At 41.9% G+C, this 22,235-nt stretch overlaps 1 protein-coding gene across 1 annotated transcript; it reads left to right on the plus strand.

Annotated features, from left to right (window-relative positions):
* The first annotated feature begins 661 nt into the window (after positions 1–661).
* On the plus strand, positions 662–21,375 carry aldh1a3 (aldehyde dehydrogenase 1 family, member A3). The gene is made up of 13 exons (XM_079158470.1): positions 662–793; positions 926–1,030; positions 1,569–1,709; positions 3,707–3,836; positions 7,378–7,439; positions 12,059–12,187; positions 12,999–13,112; positions 13,732–13,834; positions 14,845–15,029; positions 16,019–16,183; positions 18,723–18,880; positions 20,621–20,695; positions 20,777–21,375. Exons 1-13 carry the CDS (start codon positions 695–697, stop codon positions 20,844–20,846), a joined length of 1,536 nt encoding a protein of 511 aa, XP_079014596.1. The 5' UTR covers positions 662–694; the 3' UTR covers positions 20,847–21,375.
* Positions 21,376–22,235: the final 860 nt, after the last annotated feature.

Genomic DNA, 22,235 nt, shown 5'->3' on the forward strand with positions numbered 1-22,235 from the left:
CCTAAACGTCACCACGCTGACTAGTCCGCCTTCACGGCCTCGTTGTGTATACTCGCGTTCATGTGAGTGTGATGTAGTTAATGTTTTTACTTCTCCCGATCCCCTTCACACTTCAGAGTCATACACATGTTGTTCATTTGTGAAGATGATCTTGCTGAGCGAAACGTATACGTTACATGAACGTTTGTTCAATCCCATTGTTTTTTTGACAAGGGAAAGTGTGATGCTAACTTCCTGGTTAGCCTAAAAAAAAGCAGCACTTTATTTGGAGTTTAGCAGTCTCTCACACACAGCTCGTGAATGCTCATCCAACCAGTTCAAATGAAAATACACTGTGTTTGTTCACCCTCGTCATGACTGGAAATAGTAGTTGCTGCCTCACCGCCTTGCTTATATACAAGTATGAAGGTAACAGCAGGTAAACAGTATCACATGACCACCATCTTCCACACTTTTCACACACTATTAGTTATAAAAAGAACACATGTTGCATAATGTTTCTACGGTTCTGTAAGAACACACATCCCCACAGATAAGGGCCCTTCATCGGAGCTGAGGGGCGGAGTTGGGCTCTCCTCAACTGCTGTGTGAGGAGGGAGGAACTCTACATTCTTATAAAAAGCCAGTGGATGGGCTGACATTGTTGAGTAGACGGAGCAGACAGACAGGCCCTGGACTGTACTGCTGACCTAGAATGGCACAGAACGGAACAACAGAGAACGGAGTGGCCGAAGGGATCCCAGCTTTGCCTCTTCCTCAGCCTGTCAAAGTCCAGGAGGTCAGACACACCAAGGTAAGGGGGCTCCACATACAAACCAGGTTCAACTGCTGCAGCTGGAAGCAGTTACTCTATTGGTGGTGGGTTAAATCAGGTGTCAGTTGAGGCACAAACCAAAGTCATTACAACACTCTCTACTTTCCACAGATTTTTATTGACAATGAATGGCACACATCCAGCAGTGGAAGGACTTTTCCTACTTTCAACCCAGCCACAGGTGTCAAAATCTGTGATGTGGAAGAAGCAGACAAGGTAAGAAGACATTCATTTATTTTATTGTATAATAATAATGAATGTAAAGTCAGTGTAGGTCTACATACCTCACACAATTAATAGGGAAAAACAACTTCAAGCCAAACTTCATTTTATTATCTGTTAATTTAATGTTTTGTGTTCTTCAGAAAATATTAAATATTATTTAATATTAAATATTAAATATTAAAAAGTCCTAATCAAATACATTCGGTATACAATGTATCTTGTAAGTAGCGTTTACAATCCACTAAACAGCTTTGACGATATAGGTTTACACTGCTTTTCAACGCACGCGACGGGACAACTCTTCAAGGAAGTTAACGGGAGAAGTTGGCAACCGAAAGATTTCAAAACTTAATATTGATACCACTTGTGCGAATATGATTACGAACTGTAAAGTGGCCCTGAAACATTTAGAAAGTCATTCTGTCTCCATGTTCCGCTGAGTCTTAACTCTGTTCAGTCTTTATAGCTGCGGAGACCTGCGCGCGTCCCGACAATGTCCCGTTTATTCCTGCTTTTTGTTTCTGTGTAGGAAGATGTGGACAAAGCGGTGGAGGCAGCCAAGGCGGCCGAGCAGAGAGGCTCTCCGTGGCGGAGGATGGATGCGTCCAGCCGCGGAAGGCTGCTGCACAAACTGGCCGACCTGATGGAGAGGGACCGGCTGCTGCTGGCGGTGGGCTGCTTGCTTTCTCTGTGCTCCGCGCCCCAGGCCAGAGAGTAGTGTTCGCTTCAGAGAGCTGCTGTATAAGCAGCGTGGTTTTCTCTGATTTGGTCGTAACTTTACATAAACTCTAGTAGCCTCCATATATTTTACTTCACAATTTAAAATATTAGTTTTTAACTAGGAAACGTGATGGACTTGTACAGTTCAAGAGTTCCAGATGAATAGTCCAGACAAATAACTTGAGGAAAACAATTAATTATGGGGAGCGATATATTTACATCAAACTAGTAATTACAAAACGTTAAAACAATTCACGTCATACATAAAAATTGGTCAATGTCAGAGTGGCAACCTTTGATTGCTCTGATCACTGATCACTTCCACAAGCAGCAAAACGAGGACAGAGGATTACGTTTATATGTTAAAGCTCTCTGAAGCAAATTTATCATTTTATATTTTAGGCTCGACAAATAAAATTGAACTGAGGTAAAAACTCAAAAACAAAATAAACAAGTAAACGTCTTGCATCATATATTTGTTATGCAACATAATGGCCATGAATACTATTATTACTGATGCATTAACGTGTAATAATAGTAATGTTGTATCTGTTTTAGGTGGAGGTGGATGAAAGTATTCTACTGTTGGGTAGTTTATTTTACTGTATAAACAGCAAGATATTTTATGGTCATTAAAGATTGATTTTTATCTTAATCTGCAAAATGACTTGCTGTCAGATAGAAGTTTCCCTCTGAAATGTACTGAAATATAGAGTAGCATAAAAAAGCAAGAACATCAGAACTAGTTACTAGTACTTTAGTAAATGTGTTAACTTGCTTTCCACCACAAGCAGATTTCCTCTTTGCTGAATATTTTCTAATGTTTACAACTCAGTGTCAGATCTGGAAAAACACATATTCCCTAATGACCATGGGTCCCTGCATTACACATGTAACTCATGCTAAACAACAACAGGTTTCTTTTTCTCGTGCTGCTTGTGTTTCAGATATTATTCATAACTATGGATGTCAATTATAGAAGCGAGTGCTATTTCATGAGCTAACGTATAGGATATCCTGCAGCTGAAAACTGTCCATGTGCTCTCATGATGTTGACTTATTCATATCAGGGATTGGCCTATATTATTGCATGACATCATGACCCCACCCCAGTCTCTTTTCTTTCCCTCTCTTTCAGATATTGCTGTGTTTAATCTCTCTGTTTAGCTGCCATCTTGCATTGAGACCTAGATCTATAAATGAGCCCTTACAGATGTGAGTGAAGTAATAATATCAGATTGCATGTGACTGCTAATTGCAAACATGTTCTGCAGAGGTAGTGTGCAGGGTATGGCTAATTACGCTAAATTGCCAGCTATGTTTGGGGAAATAAGGACCAGATTTGGACCATTTAAAGGTACAGTAAAGTAGTACAGTGGTTCCAGTATCTGCTGGGGCTGCGGAGACTCACTTCTTATTCTTCCTTTGACAATGATATAAAAGTAAGTACACTAAACATGGAATAGATGTTGGTACACACTGCCATGTAAATCACTCATTCTAACATAATCATTCATGATTATGTGTCAAATATGCAAATGAGACATTTTGGATGTTTTCTTCCTACTAGTCTGAAAGAAGAAAAAGAAATCTCAAGGTTTCAGGTGTGAAACAAGGTTTATCCAGATTTTCTTTGTAAGTGACTTGATTGCACAGGAAACTACAGTAAGTACAGGAGGTCAAAGTGGAAGCAGGTAGTGGGATGGAAGTGTACAACGGACAGTTTGGGCGATCATTTTACCGTTAGCCTTCATTTTGTTTTCCCAATAAGTTTTGACTAACCAGGAGGGTTGTTTGCAACAATGGTTAAGTCAAAGCTACATAATCATTTACAGTTACAGTTACAGTGACAAATCACATTTCTTAAGAACAGTTATGGCTTTGCAAAGATTTCATATAAATGTGCAACGTGATTGAACAGTGATGCTAGTTTTCCTGGTTCTTCAGACCCTGGAGACTCTGGACACAGGGAAGCCCTTCCTGCAGTCCTTCTTCATTGACCTGGACGGCAGCATCAAAACCCTTCGGTACTATGCAGGCTGGGCCGACAAGATCCATGGCAAGAGTCTACCTGTAGGTGAGTGTGTGTGTCATCGTATTCTTACTGTCAGGAATTCAACAAAAGAACCCGTCATGGCCAACAGAGATCAAGAGATTGTATCAATAATAAGACAAAAAACTTGTACATGCAGCCATCGTTAAAAACAACAGACAGCAGAGACAACGGCACAGTGACACAAGAAAGCCTAAAGACTGTATATACTGTGGATGTATGCGTATGTGTGTGTGGCTATGGGATGCGTTCAGGCACAGTACTGTTGTGTAGGTCACCTGCATTTTGGCAGCACTCAGAGTTGAATTCACAATCACTGCATATTGGAGAAAAACAGACCTGACGTCTTGACCCTGTGGGTCACAGTTACGTGTACAAAGTGTGGGTGAAGTGTGAGTCGATAGCCTGCACCTCTGATCAGTCAGACGCCCTGACACGGACAACAGGAGAACACAGCTAAAGTGCCTCTCGTGTTTCTAGTGCACAACATAGTTTAGAGCATGAATTCATATTGTTTGCTGAGTTTGTGTGAACAAATCAGTTTTTCTTCCCTTTCTTTATGAGCTCCATAAAAAAAATATGCAAAATGAGTACACATGAAGAAATAAATGAAGATGGGTAAAAGTGTGCACATGATAATTAACCAGTGCACCATTGGGAAACAAGTTATTTACTATGGTGCAAGTGACCTGGTCTGGCTGGTATCTCATCCAGCCTCTTAATACTTCCCCCTCTTGTCAGATCCTACTTTGCGTCTCCTCTGCAGGACAGCAGATAGACAAAACTCGCTTGACTTTTCCTCCTGATTAGATCCCAATAGAGTGGTGAGAGATGTGAGGCACGGCAGGACAAAAGGAAGAGGAAGAGGCTGAGATAGTAATCAGTCTGTGAGGATTAACAATCAGCATTGGCTCAATGCCTCGCCGAGCCGGCAGCCTCTCAGCCAGTAAACCCCCCCCCCCCTTTATACTGGAGCAGTTTCACTACCAGTCATCAAGACGAGACACAGAGCGGAGTTGAAGTTTGATATGAAAACTGTACAGTCGTAGCTGGCGACAGACACACTGTGAAATCCTTTAGAGGTCGAGCTGCTGCAGAGAATGCTAGTTTCATCGGATGGGATGCAAAGTAAGATTTGTCTGGATGAGTCTAACAACAAATATGAGTATATATGAGTATGAATATATATAAATATGAGTCTAACTAACAAATATTTTCACTTTTTATTTCATTCATTCCCGGGAGTGGAATTGTTGTACTACTGCAGACACGATAAATTGTTGCTCGGCTGCTTTTGAATTTTTGTTTGACAGCAGAAGAAATATTCACCTAAAGCTACATGCTGTAGGCTGGCTTACTAAACTTAGCCAGCTCGCCCTTAAACATCAGACACGTCATCGTCAGGAATAAGTGCACAAGACTCTAGTGTGTTTGACTTTATGGAATGTGGGAGATTAAATTACACAACTAAAAAAGTCCAAGACAGAGCAGAGCTGCAGGAGTCCAGGCAACATTAAACTAGCAATAAATCAATACAACATGCAGCAACATTATCAACAATAACAGCCAGAAGTAAATCACCACAAGTCAAACACATTGTGATGGCAACTTATTATTATGTCATTTTCATGCAACGGTAACTTATTCTCGTTGGAAGTAGGTACCATGTTGGTATTGAACAGCACTAGACTGTTGAGCCCTTTGGTCTTTAAAATAGTCATTATATGTAATATAATAGTCTTCTATCCAAAACTTGAATCCAAGTAAAAATGATTATATATTTTTATATATATAACAAAAGTGGTAGAGGGACAAAGGCACTCCACTGTGGGACTCCACATTAGCTTAGGTCAGCTAGATAAACGACCACGAACCTCAACTCACTAAAATCGATCTAATGGTCTCAGTGAAAAAGTGATTTTGGTATCAGTCCATCAGTACAGAGGGATGCTGAGTGTTAGAGCTACTGTCGGCCTGAGGCTGTCCCTCTGAATCTTGTGTTACACACTGACGGCACATTGTGTGTGAGGATGTTCCCAACTGACTGACCTTCAGGAAGCTGTGGTTGAACATGGACTCACCCAGTGACTCAAAGATAAAGGCAGCTGGAGATAAGTCCTGCTGTAAGGGAGTTTCCCAGTCTGTGATCAGTCACACAGGAAACTGGAGAAGGTCAGGGTGCAGACTGGGAGGCCAGGTTTGACCAGTTATCGGCTGAGTCACTGACATGTTTTACGGACAGTACAGCTTAAGGTGAATGAGTGTTGGTCTCACTGTTAAAACGGGTCGGACATTCTAAAAGCATTCACTTAATAAAGGCAGCTTAACAATACAACAGAAATATTGATTAATCTGATCGTCTTATCAGCAGGATACCTTCCAAACTGCTACCGATCAAGAAATGATGACGTAACAACGCTGAGGGTTTGGAAAAGTCTTGCCCTGGGTCAAGATGACTACTTAGTCAAGTTTATAGGGGACCTTTCTGTTGTCCTGGCTGAACAAGCGCTTTGTGAGGAGTTTGCATGTTCTCCCCGTGTCAGTGTGGGTTCTCTCCGGGTTCTCCGGCTTCCTCCCACAGTCCCAAGACATGCAGCTCAGGTTAATTGAGGACTCTACATTGCACCTATAGGTGAGAATGTGAGTGTGAATGGTCTCAATGTGTCGGCCCTGTGATAGTCTGGCGACCTGTCCAGGAACACTGCCTTCGCCCAATGTCCCCCCCCCCCCCCCCCCGCAACCCTGAACAGGATAAGTGGTGAGGGATTATGGATGGATGGTTATGGTTCAGATACGAACTTGGTCATAGTTTCAAAAACACAGGAAGAGAACAGCTGTCAGCCGTGTTGAAGTCGAATATCTTTCTGTTGTCCTTCAGTCTCCTGTCAGTTTGAAACTTCAGTTATGTGAAAGCCGATGGTTGTTTTATCTGGAAACTAACTCAACAACCTTCTTGTGCAAACATCTACGTGACCTCCATTTACCTTGACTTTTTAATGGTGGTTTAATAAAGTCAAGATGAAATAGAAATTGCCCTTTAAGATCACATCCCCGGTCATAATGTGCACCTATTTAACAACATATGCAGAAAAAAATTACAAAAGAATACATTTCTTCATATTCTTCTTAAAATCTAAATCAAATGATCTCTTCTTCCTGTAAAACTAAATATGACATGTTCTTACATTAGCTAGCAACCAGATACCTATCGTGCTACATTCTAAGCCCGCCCACAAGGAGTAGGAATTTCCCCCCAAAAAATGTATAGTCTGATAGAAAAATAATAGTCCCTCGCCATCAACTCTTCTGACCCACATACGTGTGTGGTGTCTCTATCATCAGAGACCCTGCCCTCTGCCTTTATCTTCTTATTTTGTTGTGTTTGTAAGAAACAAGAGTGAATCTGAGCTTTCGCCCGCTGGCGACCAGTATAACCTTTGTCGAGCTGGGGAGGGGGGGCCTGTAGAGCAGTAACACAAATAGAAATAAAATGTTGGCAGTGCCTAATTAGTAACCTCCATCTAGTATGTTTAAACTGTTTGTACTGTGTCTGCTTCGTTTACAGATGAAAGCTTCATGTGTTTTACCAAACACGAGCCTGTTGGTGTATGTGGAGCCATCATTCCAGTAAGTGCAGAGGAGACCTGCTTTTAATTTATGAGCAATAACGTATAATAAGAATCCTTATTACTGTGCACATTAAATTGGCTTGTTCAGAAAAATAAACACACCCATACACACTGTAAATAACACAAGACAACAGATAGGGTTGTTGTGTGCGTGTGTGTGTGTGTGTGTGTGTGTGTGTGTGTGTGCGTGTATGAGATCCAGTAAAGGGTACCTCATGATCTCTGACCATTCTGCTGTAATACAATCTGTTCTCAATAAGCATTTAGCAGATCAGAACATTGCACAATATCTCATTTATAACTTGAGTCCAACACGCTGTTGTGATGCCAACTTGTGACAGGCCTCTGTTCTGTGCTCAGGCTCACTGTATATCTACATAACCATCATATATGTGTTAAAGCGTGTGTTACACAGTCAAAGCTTCGACTGGTTGGGAAAAACTGTAATGCATGATTGCAGAGTCACAGTTTCATCACTGTGGATGGTTCAAATGACACAGTGGGACCCAGGAAGACCTCCATTCCAAACAAAACAGCTACAAAAGTATGAAGAAACAAAATCCTGATCACGACATGATTCTCTTCATTTATTATTTTTAACCATTACGTTCAAAAAGCCACTTGATCAAGACCCGTTGGCATCACTTAGGTTTAGGCAACAAAACTGCTTGGTTTAGGGAAAAGACCAAAGGTTAAGATAAGTATGCTTGTTACATAACTTCAGTAACATACTTACTTAATTTCAGTCAGCGTTGACTTTCGGTTTCACTCAGGACAGGACCAGCAGTCTGCTGGGTTAAAGTCCTGTGTTTGTTTGACCCCTCCGTTCACCCCGACCTCCGACCTCCTCAGACCTTTTTTGAGGTTTGAACCTCTGCTGCTCTGAGCGTCTAATATTGCTGCGGATGAGTTTGCTGTCAGATGCGGAGGGCTGTGACAAAACGACAGAATGAGATTGGATCAATAGAGAGTGAATCCTTGACACTGAAAACAGCTGTTCACAAATGTTTAACAATGTCTTTCTTCAGTTACTTAAAACGAGACAACCGAACACAACCAAACCGTAACCAGATAGCAAAAAGGAAGGCAATGACAGAGAATGTATTTAGTCATCTGAGTTCCCCCTCGTTCCAGTCTTTGAGCTAAGCCAGGCTAAACTAATCCCACATTTATCTTCTTACTGGACCATGGATTTATCAGAACTAGATGCAGTACTCCAAGATAGTGACCATGACAGTTTCACACACTACAGATGCCAAAGAGATGCTTATCTCCTCCCCGTCTGTTCCAGCTCTGTGCGTATGCTTATTAGGGGCTCTTTCCCTGGTCACACCTATAGAAGGAGCTTTTCTTGCCTTCGGAAAAGTTTCATCCTAATTGTTTGCCGTTTTAGGTAAACTCACAGTTTTTGTACCAAAGTTGGCCACTCGGGCAAATTAGACTGACTTTCTGCACAAGCTCTATTAAATCATTCACATTCGGGGCACGCTGAGATAACATTTATATCAATCTGCTCCTATGACTTATACAGGCACAAGTGTATTTCCCAAAATGTCACGGGGTTCCTTTAACGCAGCAGGCCCTTTGAACGTCAGCAGGTTACAGCACTGAATGGCTCCATCATTCACGCTGCTAAAACAAAATCTCTGGCTTTCTTGGAACTAGATTCAGGCTTTATCGGAACCACTAAAGACTGAGCTTAACTCTCCAGAAAAGCACTGATCATAAATGTGTAGCTCTAGTGAGACAACTGAACTCAATTTAAAAGCACTGTCTGGATGTGAGGATGAAATGAAACCCTGGTAAGTGTACCAGAAACCTTATCTTAATCTGTGGTGTCCCTAAACAAGAGCTCCTCTCTGCTACTCCCTTTAGGGCTATTCTTACAGGAACACACAGCTCAGTCCTGTGCTGCTTCGACTTGCTTTCACACATTGGAATACATGTGTTTGGTCGGTGTTGCACTTTGCGATAGATCCAGACAGACACATATGTATAATTTCAACGTCATGACAGAATACAGCCATTCAGTTCTATCTTTCAGCAGAGGCCCATAACCTCTAATGTTGCTTTGGCAACAAAAGGAACAAAACGGCTGTTGTTTGACATGGGAGATTATATCATAAAAGTGAAATTTATACTGAAGGACGTTGTGTAATTACTGAAAGTAGTGCTGGCACACACACTGCATGAGTCATTGTCAGAGGAAAACAGGGAACCTTTCTACTCACTTGTGATCCCAAGATCCCTTAATGGCTCTGAGTGTTTCCAAAGTGTTGTAAAAGTTAACAATGCCTCAACAATAAACATGCAGCTCTCTCATGTGTTGCTTTCTAATTTGGGTTTGGTGCTCAATTATTTCCCCATTGGTTTCCAACATAGAAATGAGCAGCTGGAAAATAAGTGACTTCTTTTCTGAATTTGTTGACTTTGAATGATCCTAAAGATTCAGAGCTACCTTTATTATCTTGTCTATTCTCTCAGTGATGAAGGGATTTTTCTCGGAAAACCAAAATACTGATGATGATGTGTGTGTGTTGCTTGGATTATAGGCGCAGGTTAGTGCCTCTCATGTGCTTATATTTTGGCTGCAGCGATAGTGACAGAAATCAGCCGCTGTTTACATCAAAAGTATTTAACATATCAGGTCATTTAAGAAAGAACGTATTCTAGGCTCTTCAAGTCTCTCTGCACACAACATATTTAGTATGATTTGTTTTATTATCAGACAAAAGTAGCAGCAGTAAATGACACCTGCTCATTGTTTAGGTCAGGCGTCGGCCCCCTGAGGCTTTGACAACAAATAACATGGAAATAAATAACGGCTATTTTTAATTTATTTTATGCACAGTGGACAATCGTTCAAAGGGAACACCTCTCGTCTTGGAGTTTGAGGTGATACTGCGTCACTGAAAATAAAAATGTTTTAATAGTTTGTCAACTAAAATGTGCGTCTCATCCTATTACGTCGCTGTCAGGAGCCTTTCCCTGCAGGTGGCTGATCATGATCTGCAGAGCCCCCCCCCCCCTCAGTAAACTATCAATGGATAAATCAAAAACAGAAAAGTCACGGAGGAAAATAAAGAGTTTAATTCTGCGTGGACGTATTGATTTACTTTCACTGCCAACGATGCTGGCTTACCTGTATGATTGATATGTGGCGAGAAATTTGCAAACGACAAAAAATGTAATGTTGAAAGACGCTTCCAGAACAAACACACAGCATTAGCTGGAAAGTATCACGATGGAGATGAGCGAAAAAGAGCGATTCCTCAACTGTGCTGTGTTTGTTTTGACCCATCCACCACCACCCCGACCGCCTCCTCCCTACCAGGTCTTTCATTAGAAACCGATCCGCGACAAAATACGTTTCCCTCGAAACGTAATTCACAATGAAGTTTTGTTGTGTGAGGCAGCAGGCTGAGCAAGGTAGCCTAGTTGTCCTTCCCAAGATGTTCCCTGTCCAGATTGGTCCCTTCAGTATGTTAGACATGTCCAGAAAACCTCTAAAGCAAGCCGTTCGGTTGGTATCCTTATCAGCAGTGAGGCACCCTGTACCTGAAGATGAGCCCAGCCACTCTGCAAAGCAGTTTTCGGCCACTTGTATCCATGATCTCATATTTTCACCACCCAAAAGCTGTTAACCCAAGGTGAGCCTCTTCACCACCACAGTCCGGCACAATGCCTGCATCACTCGATCCTCAGGACCGCGCGGTATGTTGAAACAAACTACTTTATACAACCACAGTTAAAATCAAAATTGGTAATCGCTGTTCTAGACAGTCACACTAGAAGGCAGGAGGAGAAGCACACAGTCAAAGAGAGAAGTGAGACGCAGTCATCGTTGAAATAATGGCGCACACTTTGAAACAGTCTGCTCAAACACATTCACCGTGTTGCACTTTGGTCATACACATAAAACGTAACAGAAGTATCTGTGTGAAGAATTATGTCACGTCTCTGGCCTGCATTGGTTTTCAGTGGGACTTTTTGAGTGCACATACAACTTTCAATACAAATGTTTCACGGCCAATGTCTCCTTTTTCAGTTCAGGTTTTCTTTTTTAAAGGCTTGACTGGGTTTGATAAGTTCATCTAGAATTACTAGGCTTTTGCACGTACTCAATGTCAAAGTAGTATTTGTTCTGAGTTGGGGGCAGTGGTGGCCTAAATGTCAGAGACGCAGGCTTGTGAAAAAGCCTCTCTGTCATTGCCACCACTGAGGTGCCCTTGATCAAGTCCAAAACACATGCTGCTATCACGCGATGGAGTTTAACCAAAGCGAAGCCCAAAATAATGACCACGGCCTGCAGAGTTTCGACACATTTGAAAGTAGTTTGTCTCTTCTACTGAAGGAGTTCAAAGGCGACCCAGCGGCTCATTTTACCTCATGTTTACCCCTTGTAGCAGATTAACCTGTGTAATGTGTATGACCTGTACAATAGTGAAAAGCAATATATTATGGGATAAACTATGCCTTCAGAAATAACTGCTAATTCAGTAAAACTTAAATTGTGGTCTAACTGCGCCGTTTGTTTGTGACGGTGTGCTTTAATCTAACTGGTGCTGGTACACATGGACAGCAGTCAGCTAACATGTGTTCTTTTGTCTGTGCTAGTGGAACTTTCCTCTGCTGATGTTCATGTGGAAGATGGCTCCGGCCCTGAGCTGTGGAAACACTGTGGTCATCAAGCCAGCAGAGCAGACCCCCCTCACGGCCCTCCACGTTGGAGCGCTCATCAAAGAGGTCTGAGGTTGGGCTGAGAGAGGTTTTAGACGTTAAACTCTGACAGTCTTCTTCTTTAACTTATTCTGGGCCTGAGATTAGACTGCTCTGCTTCTATTATGTTTAGACAATCTTGACCTGAACACCTCAACTATGTCTGGTTCGGACTCCCAAAGGTCTTTGTCCTCAACTCAACATAATCGCAGTTTAGGAAATTACAGAAGTAGTGAAGTCTATGAGTTACTTTAAATTAAATATGTTTGTGTCTGCAGTTTATAGAACAACTGTTTTAAAGGTGAGTTTCTAAGCTCACATTCCCAAGGCTTTATTTAAATACTGTTTGGAGACCAGATCATATGCTGTGTAAAGATCAAAAACATGTAGAGACTCTTAGTCTGCGCCTGATTCATCATAGTGTACCGTTTGATGGAAGATTGAATTGACTTAAAGTTTGCTATATTTTTGCAAATTTGATTTCTTATTTGGAGGTTATAGAAGATATGTGAAACCATGTAAATGCTTTAGTTGTAGAATGTTTAATTCCACCCATAAATCCATTTCAATTCTTTGAAGAGAGTACAGAGGACATGATCTTAATGGAGCTAGGAGCCTGGTCATTTGTTGTTAAAGAGAAATACTGAAATTAGAAAAATACCAATATGTTATAATATTTAAACTGTCAAGAATGTCATAATGCTCACATAGAAAGATGATAAAAGAAATACTGGACCCACCCTGAACTAGGCAATGGATCAAATGTCTCTGACCTCATATGAGGGGTCTCTTGCTGTCGACCCCCAGCACTAACATGCTCTCTGGGTTACCATTTCAGGCGGGCTTCCCTCCCGGAGTTGTGAACATTGTTCCTGGTTTTGGTCCCACAGCAGGAGCAGCCATCGCCAGCCACATGGACATCGACAAAGTAGCCTTCACTGGCTCTACAGAGGTGTGTGTGTGAGTGTATGACGATAGTTATATTGGGCCAGTGCCATGTGATGAAACTCTTTTTTTAATCCTTAAACTCAAAGTTTGTTGTGTTAGTGATTTATAACTTAAACAATTCTCAATCAGCGATGGGCAGCGTGCCTCGATACTCATCCGTCAGAAAGTCCTGCCCTTGGAACGATTGTACGTGAACTGAATTAAGTCCCTGAAACACCAGCAACGTTTCTGAGTTCTTTCAAAGTTTCTTGGTCCCCTGGCAAAGTTTCAACAGCGGAAAAGCCCCAATGTATGCAAACCACAATCAAAACCACATGCTGTAGCATGTTCCCTCCATGTGAGATTACAGAAAAGACTCATTTATTGAGCTGTAACTTTATCAAGATGAAATGTCTTCATATGAAACTAAGTTGTATTGTTTTCATCTTGAGAAATCTGTTTTGTAATGCAAAGACGACGATCAGTGATGGTATTAGCATGAATTGTTTGAGTTAAAAGGCCGGCCCTAACACTCACATCTAAAGTCTCTTTTGTTCTGTTTCTGGGTATATGTAAAGGAGGGTTTTTTTCAGTTTTACCCATGATGCATTAAGGTATGACTCAGTGTACCCTCATGTGTGCAGGTCGGTCAGCTAATCAAAGAAGCGTCAGCCAAAAGTAATCTGAAGAGGGTGACTCTGGAGCTGGGAGGGAAGAACCCCTGCATTGTGTTTGCTGACTGTGACTGTAAGTAAACATGTACTGACTCTCTCTCTGAAAGGCAACATCAAGAAGTCGCATTTTGGTTGTCTCAGCATTCACTGGATTCCCAGTGTGACCTGTGATACGATTACTCCACACCACCGAGCCCCAGGTGTTTCATTACATCACTTTACTACTCAGAAATATTGAAATATGAGGCATGTCAAGTGTCATCTTTCCTCTGTACAGCTTACCTTTTTGTGCCGTGCCTCTCATCCCATAACTATAAGGGGAAGATCTCACCGACTGTCACACTATCAAAAAAAGATTCTGTAGCTCAGGGGGCTGCAGAGAACCCTGGCTTCAGTTGCTGTGCTGCAGACAGTGCTGGCTAGGACTAAGTATCGGTACGCGATACCTTTAATGTAATAATATACCAGTACCAAGTAGTATCAAAACTCCTGTCAAAAGATACTTGTAATCGACCCTTTTTGTGTCAAGAGCTGGAATAAAATGACTATTTGTATGATTTTGCGTGCACCCAATCCCCACAGGCATTCATTGATTGAATGCGATGTGTGATTGGTCCATTAGCACAGCAGCTACAACCCATACAGTCTGTGGTGTGGTGATGTCCAGCATAATGTATTTGAGCTTCCCCTTCACCTTCCCCTTCCATTGAAAACCCTCCCAAACAAGCAAGCTGATCAGAGTTTTGAAGGTGACGTCGTCCCCCTGTGCCAGAAGGAGAAAACTAGCAACATAACATTTTAGCCATAATATCCAGTATTTCTAAAATCCCTGGTTAACTTATAGTGATATGATTAATTCAGGTTGGTTATGAAGACAACTACAACCAACTACAGGTATAGTGACTGTTGGGATGACAAAGCAGGCAGAGGGAAAGTGGCTACATCGAAAATGTAACTTATGAACTCACCATCATCTGCACTGAACATTCCAGACTGATGATGCGTGGTAGAGTAGAGAAGGATATGTTAGAGTGCTTCTTGTGTATTTCTCATTTGTATCTGTGTGTGTGTGTGTGTCTACAGTGCAGCTGGCTGTGGAGGAGACCCAGAAAGGAGCTTTATATAACCAGGGTCAGTGCTGCACGGCGGCATCACGTATATTTGTGGAAGAAAGTATTTATGAGGAGTTTGTGCATCGCAGTATAGAAAATGCAAAGAAGATTGTCATTGGAGACCCGCTGGACCCTCAGACATCACACGGGCCGCAGGTAGGAACACACAGTCAACATAGAGCACTTCTAGACAAGCAGTGACTGAACGTAAATGTCTTTATTTGAACAGGAACAATGCACATAGAGCATTAACCTTATATAAAGCAAGGGGAGATTACCAGGTTTTAGGAAATGGCTGTTTTCCAACCATAAGGGCAAGTAAGTCAATTCATAGCAAATAAAAAATGTTTTCAAGAATATTAGACATTAAAACAAACAAGTTGTTATTGATACGGTGTTACCTTATACATTGAGATGTCAAACCTTAGTTTTTTCATTTGTTCAAAGCTAGGGTTGGTGATGTTGTTAAGACAGTAGCTGGTGGAAGATTTCGTGACGCACAATGAGTGAAAGGGTAGAGTTCACACAGATAGACAGGCAGGTATTACAGGATTATTACAGGATTATTACAGGATTATTACAGGATTATTACAGGATTATTACAGTTTTGCCACAGATACAGGATATATTTCCTTTCTTTTATCAGAGCATATCATTTATTGATTGCTGTCGGGATTTAATGAGAATTTCATCAAATACAACAAAAAAATGTTTTTGAAGAAGATGACCAAGCCCAGCTTTAACTTCCCCTCCTCTGTTAAAGAGCAGCACACAGCCCTCTCCCTCGCATTGTTTTTTTCAGTTTTTTTTCTTTGTCATGTAAAAAAGTAAAGGAATACTTTTTTAAAGTTAAAGTATAACATTCTGCGCTGGTATGTAATTTAAACAACACAGTCACTGCTCAGCGGTCTGAACCGGACGCTGATGATGTGGCAGGAAGTGAAACTTGAACACATTTGAGCTAAACTGGACTAAACACTCTGGTGCAATCTCTGTGCTGGCAAACAAAAATGAAACCAGTTCTAATCCCAATGTATCATTTGACTCTGTTTAACGACAGCCAACAAGTGAATTCCCCAAAATGTAGGGTTCCCGTGTTATTAAACGCTCTCTTTCTCTTGTCTACCATCTGATGCTGGCTCCAGATCAGCCGACAGCAGTTTGACAAGATTATGGATCTGATAGAGAGTGGGAAGGAGGAGGGAGCCAGGCTGGAGTATGGAGGAGCAGCTGTGGGCGAGAAGAGCCTCTTCATTCAACCCACCATCTTCTCTGGGGTCAAAGACCACATGCGCATCGCCAAGGAAGAGGTACAACCTGTTTCAATTCATTGCAGATGGATGTGACACAGTTAGGTAGGGGCTGGTGTTAGTGTGTGAAAGTGAAGCCTGACACCCTGTGGAAGAGTTCTTTAATTACACCATAGACATGCAACGCTGTGAGGAGGATAGAAAAGCAGTTCTAGTTCTATGGAAGCCTGTTTCTCACAGTTCAATTCAGTGAATTCAAATGACCCGTAGAGCCAAATAAACTAGAAACCAGGCGTCAACCTCGGGTTCAGGCCAATGCTCGAAGTGCCTTAAACCTGATTTATTCCCTCAGTAAACATTGTAAACATGAGTTTATGGTCTCAATCTCTAGTTTCAAGTCTTCTTCAATACAGCATGATGTTCATTTAGTAAATGATGGTCCATTTAGAGTCAAACAGACCATGAAGCAGGGGATGCTTTAGGGGCGGGGCTACACAGTGATTGACAGGTCTCTGCCACAACGTCTGGGAGTTGTCTGTGTTTTGGTCAAACAACTTTAACTCTTTCACAGAGTGTTTTCACTTCATTAAAGTTAATTTGACCATTTCAGTCACCTAAGAATGTCTTATTCAGCGTTTGTTGAAAGACTGAATGCGGCTTTTAAACCGTATTCCACACACCATTGGGTGAGGTCATGGTGAATACATCCACTCACAGCTCAATGTGGAGGTTCCAACCACATACCAAAGATCACCAGCACACTCATCTCTGATCTTCACTCAGCCACCTTGACAGATGTTGTCACCCTCCAGTGACCCTGAGGCTTCTCCTTACCTACCAGCCTGGCTGCTTGCTCCCTCCACTTTGCCCGACATTGTGCAGGGAGTCGGCAGCAGCTCACTGGCTGTGGTTCCTGTACCACAAGGTTGTATCACTAACAATCAGGTTGAAACCTTTTTTTATTGTTATTGTGGAAGTTTTGTCGAATTTTGTCGCTTCTATCCACTTTTCCTAATCAAAAAGAAATGCTTGAATGGAAACACGGCGTTATGTTTTGCTGTTGCATATTAAATATTGTGTAGGATTTACAGGGATTTATTGGTAGAAATTGAATATGATATTCATTATTATGTTTTTTTTCATTGGTGTAATTAGCTCATATTAGATATATGTCTATATTTAGAATGAAGCCTTTTCTGATCTGCATCATGCTTTTAATAAATGCTTAACACTTCCTGTTTCTAATTAAAAGCCCTGTAAAGTTTAGATGAACTGAATACATTAGTTTCCTTTGAAGGCTTTAGTTGATAATGTAGTGTACCATCCAATATGGTATCTCAAATGTAGCTACTGCCATCTTGTGGTACTTGTCTGTAACTAAAGAATACAGTTTGGCTGGGACATTAACACACATTAACACACATTAACACACATAGACCCACAGTGACCGAAATAGGATAATACAATAATACAACTTTTGATGAGTAAACAAGAACAGCAACGTGAACAAAATAGCATACCAGTGGTGCAGGTGTCATGTCCTTCTAGACAGCGATCTTTTCCACTACTAAAGGGCATGCAGGGGATCTCTGCATGTTCTCCCATCTCTTCTGCTAGTATGTTAGTGGGGACGACGGTGCAACACCGGTTTCAAGTCACGGTCATTGCATTTACCTGCAGGTTTGGTCACCTGTGATCTTGTCCCCCCCTCACACTGGATGAGGGGCCTTCTCTCTACGTCTTGTACGGGCGCTCAGCTGTTGTGATAGTTGCACAACAGGTGTTTGGGCAAATCTTCCATCTGCCATATACCACATACACTGCAGGCCAAGGGTGCTCCTCTGACTCTTGGTTGTGTGGTTGCGATTTGCACTGGTTATCAGGCAATGGGATTGTGAGGGGGCACCATCCAGTTCAGATTCACACACATCAGGTTACATTCCTCCTTTAGCTTGAAGGTGTGCGGTTCGGCTGTCAGACCCCCAGGTGGGCGGTGATCCGTGGCCTTTGCCCTCAACTTTCTTCTGCCAAGTCCGCAGTTGGGTCTGACTATGTACGGATTCAGGCACAGCTGGGCGTACATAACATCCTAACAACCATTGAATGCGATGGTTACCGTGTAAATGAAGATATCTGTCTGCACATGCGCTGAGAGCTGCCTACACACAGTCTAGACAGTCCTCCTGTCATACTGGCTCATGCATCAGTGGCCCTTCTTGTCTACCAGCTCTAGAATAGAGCAAAGAAATGTTTGATTCATATCATGCCAATGCATTAGTATCATGAGCTATGTATTACTGTCTGGTGCCATTACAAGCAAAGGGCTCACCCTTCTGTTGTATGTAGTTAATAAATAATGGAAATAATATCGGAAACACATTTGTGAAGAAGCACATCTGGCTCACAGTCACATTTCATTTTGGACTGAACAGTTTTTTCCTTATTTCCTTTTTTAACTAGCCCAGCTATATTGTCTCTGTTTATATCACACATTTATGTTTTTCTATTTATATGAACGGCAGTCAGAGAGGACAGCCAACAGTGTGACTCACTGCTCTGTACATGTGACAGGTCTTTACTGATATCTTTCCCCTCTCAGATCTTTGGTCCGGTGCAGTGTATATTCAGCTTTAGAAGGCAGCAGGAGGCCATAGAGAGAGCAAACAGCTCACAGTATGGCCTGGTGTCAGCAGTCTTCACAACCAGTATGGACAGAGCTCTGTCTGTGTCTGCAGCCCTGGAGACTGGCACCGTCTGGTAAGTCTCTGTTCATAGTCCTGACACCAGAGGGACATGTTTTGACATCGTTATCATTCATTAAAAATAACATTTTGTTTCTACAACATTCAACAATTTAGGCATGAACTGATGATGAAGTCATGTGACGGGCTGCTGCCCCTGCTGCATGATCATTATACAATGTCTGCTGTCCATCTTCACATATCAAGCATTAGAAACACAACTAGCAAAGATAAGGAACAGGGAGGCTCAATACCACCAACACTTACCTGGTAGACAAAGCTTCACTCATAAGTCTTAAGACAATGACCATCAAACTACTCAACAGCAGATGAGCACCGTGACATCAAATGCTGCATTCCTGTCTGCATCATGTATCAAACATCAGTTATTGACGGACTGATATTTATTGATTGTAGTGAAGTATTGTCCACACCAAACTGAAAATGCAAATGTGCAGTGAGACAGTGAACCAGTGATTTTTCTCCCTCTGCACAAAAGCACCTGGACGTCTTATCTTCTCATAATTCTTAGTTCATTCTTCTTATATCCCAACTTGAAAAGAAGTGCTCTCTCCCAGTTCCAAAGGCAACGAGTACTAGCCAATCACAGGCAGAGGAGGGCTGGCCATGCCTTCGCCATAGTAGGATTCATAATCATCTTTACACAAATCCACTTTCTTAATGTAATCAAATATGTAAAACCACTTTTTGAATATGGTTCCAATCTGTAGGTTCCACACAGCTGTAATTATTTTTGTATCAGAGAAAACACAGTAAACACAAACAAAACCAAACATTCTTGACGTTGCTATATTCTCAAGTAGCAGTGGTGGGTTTTAATGCATTGTTGAACTAGTGAAGGGGGCCGTGTTCAATCAAAAAAGTTATTTTTAATGTGTGATATTGATAATAATCTTCTCATTTTACACTCAAAATGAAATCAAAACTATTCTTTTATAAAGGTTTCAGCTGGCCTTCATGTCACTGCTGGTTTATTCATATTGATTTAAATTTGGTTGGGTTTTGTGTATGTTTTCTTAAAGTCACTGTGAGGAACTTTTACCTGGTTGTGAACCAGTCTCAGTTTAGTCCTGATCCTCTATCAGACCTCCATCAGTAAATAGACCATCAGAGAGAAGATGGTCTATTTCTATAGAGTTGTTCTTAATGCTCGTCATCGGAGCCACGGGGTCGGATTCTGGTGAAATCAAATCAAATCATGCAGGTTCACCAGAACCTCCTTCAGCTCAGACTCCAGCAGAGACCGGTCCACCGTGGACAGACCCAGATCCTCCAGCAGAGACCGGTCCACCGTGGACAGACCCAGATCCGGCTTCACTGTAGCCCTCGACCTGCAGTCGGAGCTCCGGAGGGAGGAGGAGAGCTCAGCTCCCGGCAGCAGCAGCAGCGTCTCCTCTTCCTCCTCCTCCTCCTCCTCCTCTTCTTCCTCCAGGAGCAGAGCTTCTCCTCTCTGGGAGCCAACACCGACACCACGCTGCTGGAAACCCAGGACATATTACTGGGCCCGCTGTAGGGGAAGGGAGGCACAGGAGAACCAGAACCAGGACAGAGTGGGGCAGACTCTCAGACCCTGCTGCAGTAAAATGAGAGGTTTTCTAAAGGGACTCTGGTGCTCAGATACCCTACTGCCAAAATCCACATCAAATGAAAGTTCCTCAAAGTAGCTTTAACAAATGAAAGAGGTAACAACAAAAAACTCAAATCAGACCATTGTTCCTTCTCCCTCTCTCTTCAGGATAAACTGCTACAACGCTCTTCATGTCCAGACTCCCTTTGGAGGGTATAAGATGTCAGGCAACGGACGAGAGCTGTAAGAGCCATCACTTTTTCTTCATATCGTTCACTGTGTATATTCCCTAACCTGCCTCACGTGTTGTCTCTGTCCTCTCAGTGGAGAGTATGCTCTGGCCGAGTACTCGGAGGTGAAAGCAGTGACCATCAAGCTGAGTGAAACCCTGTGAGAAGAACTGACTGAGATGTCCATCACGTCCCAATCGTCTCCAGCACCACATAGTCCTTTGTCTTCAGTCATGCTCATGATGTTGAGATTAGGGTTAGGCCAATATCTGAGTTAGTCTAAACAGTTTATCAGAGCCCAGAACGAGTCAGTGTTTGTTCACCTTCTATTTGCTGCAGCTTCAGTAATGTCACGACACAAAACAGCTGTTGCTCTATTTTACAGGTTAGTATTTTTATAATAATTTACTCAGAAGTTCTCCCTGACATAAGTATGTGATTTGGTACTACAGTTATTATGGGGAAAATAGAAACTGTGTTTGGTTGGTACAATAACAGCAACAATGAGTAATCGCTGACTTACCCCGTAGAGCCATACAATTCAACATACTGTATATAATATTAAAGTTTCTAATAACAAATCAATAATGAATACATATTTACTTGGATTTAACTCGGGAGATTCTTTCAATGAAATTCCAATTTATCATATAAGTAGTAACAAACAACGGAGTACTTTCTCGGAAAATATCAAAAGACAAAAATACAAAAGCTGAGATACGGTTTGTTGACAAAAAAGAAATGGGTGATCCACTTATTAGGACATTTTTAGAGCTTTCAGCTACATCTGGTGGCCTTCATCCGTGGATGGAGTTCGCTCACTTGTTATGAAGATGGTTTAGTTGTCATCACATGACCTACGTTTTGTATATGTGGGGAAACGGTAGCAGCTGTCTGATCAAAAATGGTGAATGTCCTCCTTGACTTTCGACAGTCGTCTACTGACTCCTGCTCAATGACCTTTGACCTCTTCTCAGTGAAGCTGTGAGCAGTTTTGATCTGGTGTTCACAGACAGCTGATGTTGTCTGTTCCTGTTCATTCAGTCTATTTTCCATTGCCGTAGATGTCTCTCTAATGTAGTTTCCCTTTAGTTCTGTCCTGTTCATTGTAGTCGAGTGCTAAGATCCTTTCCTTGGACCTGTTGTAACGGAGTGGACTTCCTGCACCCCCTCTTTTTACTGGTATTACATATTTCCTGGCTCTGCATTAAAGGTGCTTAATTAAAAATTTAGAGCATATCTATTGCCTCCTTAAGGCTCTCAACATGGCGATGGCTCAACCAGTGGCCAGCAGCCAGTGTCTGAATCGTTATGGGCCCCTGAGCAGAACTCAATGAGTCTGATGGAAGAGTGTTAAAATAATACCCCAGTAGTTATAATGATACATTGGTTTGCCTGTCTAGTCCAGCTCTTAAAGCAGATTAATCTCATGAGATACATAAATGCAGAACACATAGTGATTAATCATCAATGATAGGGTTTTGCATAAGAATTCCATTGAAATCTCATCAAATCTCCCTGCATGGAATGATGTTGAAAGGTCAGAAAAATAA

The sequence above is a fragment of the Pholis gunnellus genome (genome assembly GCF_910591455.1).
Source record: "Pholis gunnellus genome assembly, chromosome: 1".
NCBI classification, from domain to species: domain Eukaryota; kingdom Metazoa; phylum Chordata; class Actinopteri; order Perciformes; family Pholidae; genus Pholis; species Pholis gunnellus.

Excerpts from the sequence above, each read along its gene's own strand:
- aldh1a3 (XM_079158470.1), top strand. The coding sequence starts at position 695 with ATGGCACAGAACGGAACAACAGAGAACGGAGTGGCCGAAGGGATCCCA. Across the intron at positions 794-925 it reads AGGAGGTCAGACACACCAAG|ATTTTTATTGACAATGAATG; the intron begins GTAAGGGGGCTC and ends TACTTTCCACAG. Across the intron at positions 7,440-12,058 it reads TATGTGGAGCCATCATTCCA|TGGAACTTTCCTCTGCTGAT; the intron begins GTAAGTGCAGAG and ends TGTCTGTGCTAG.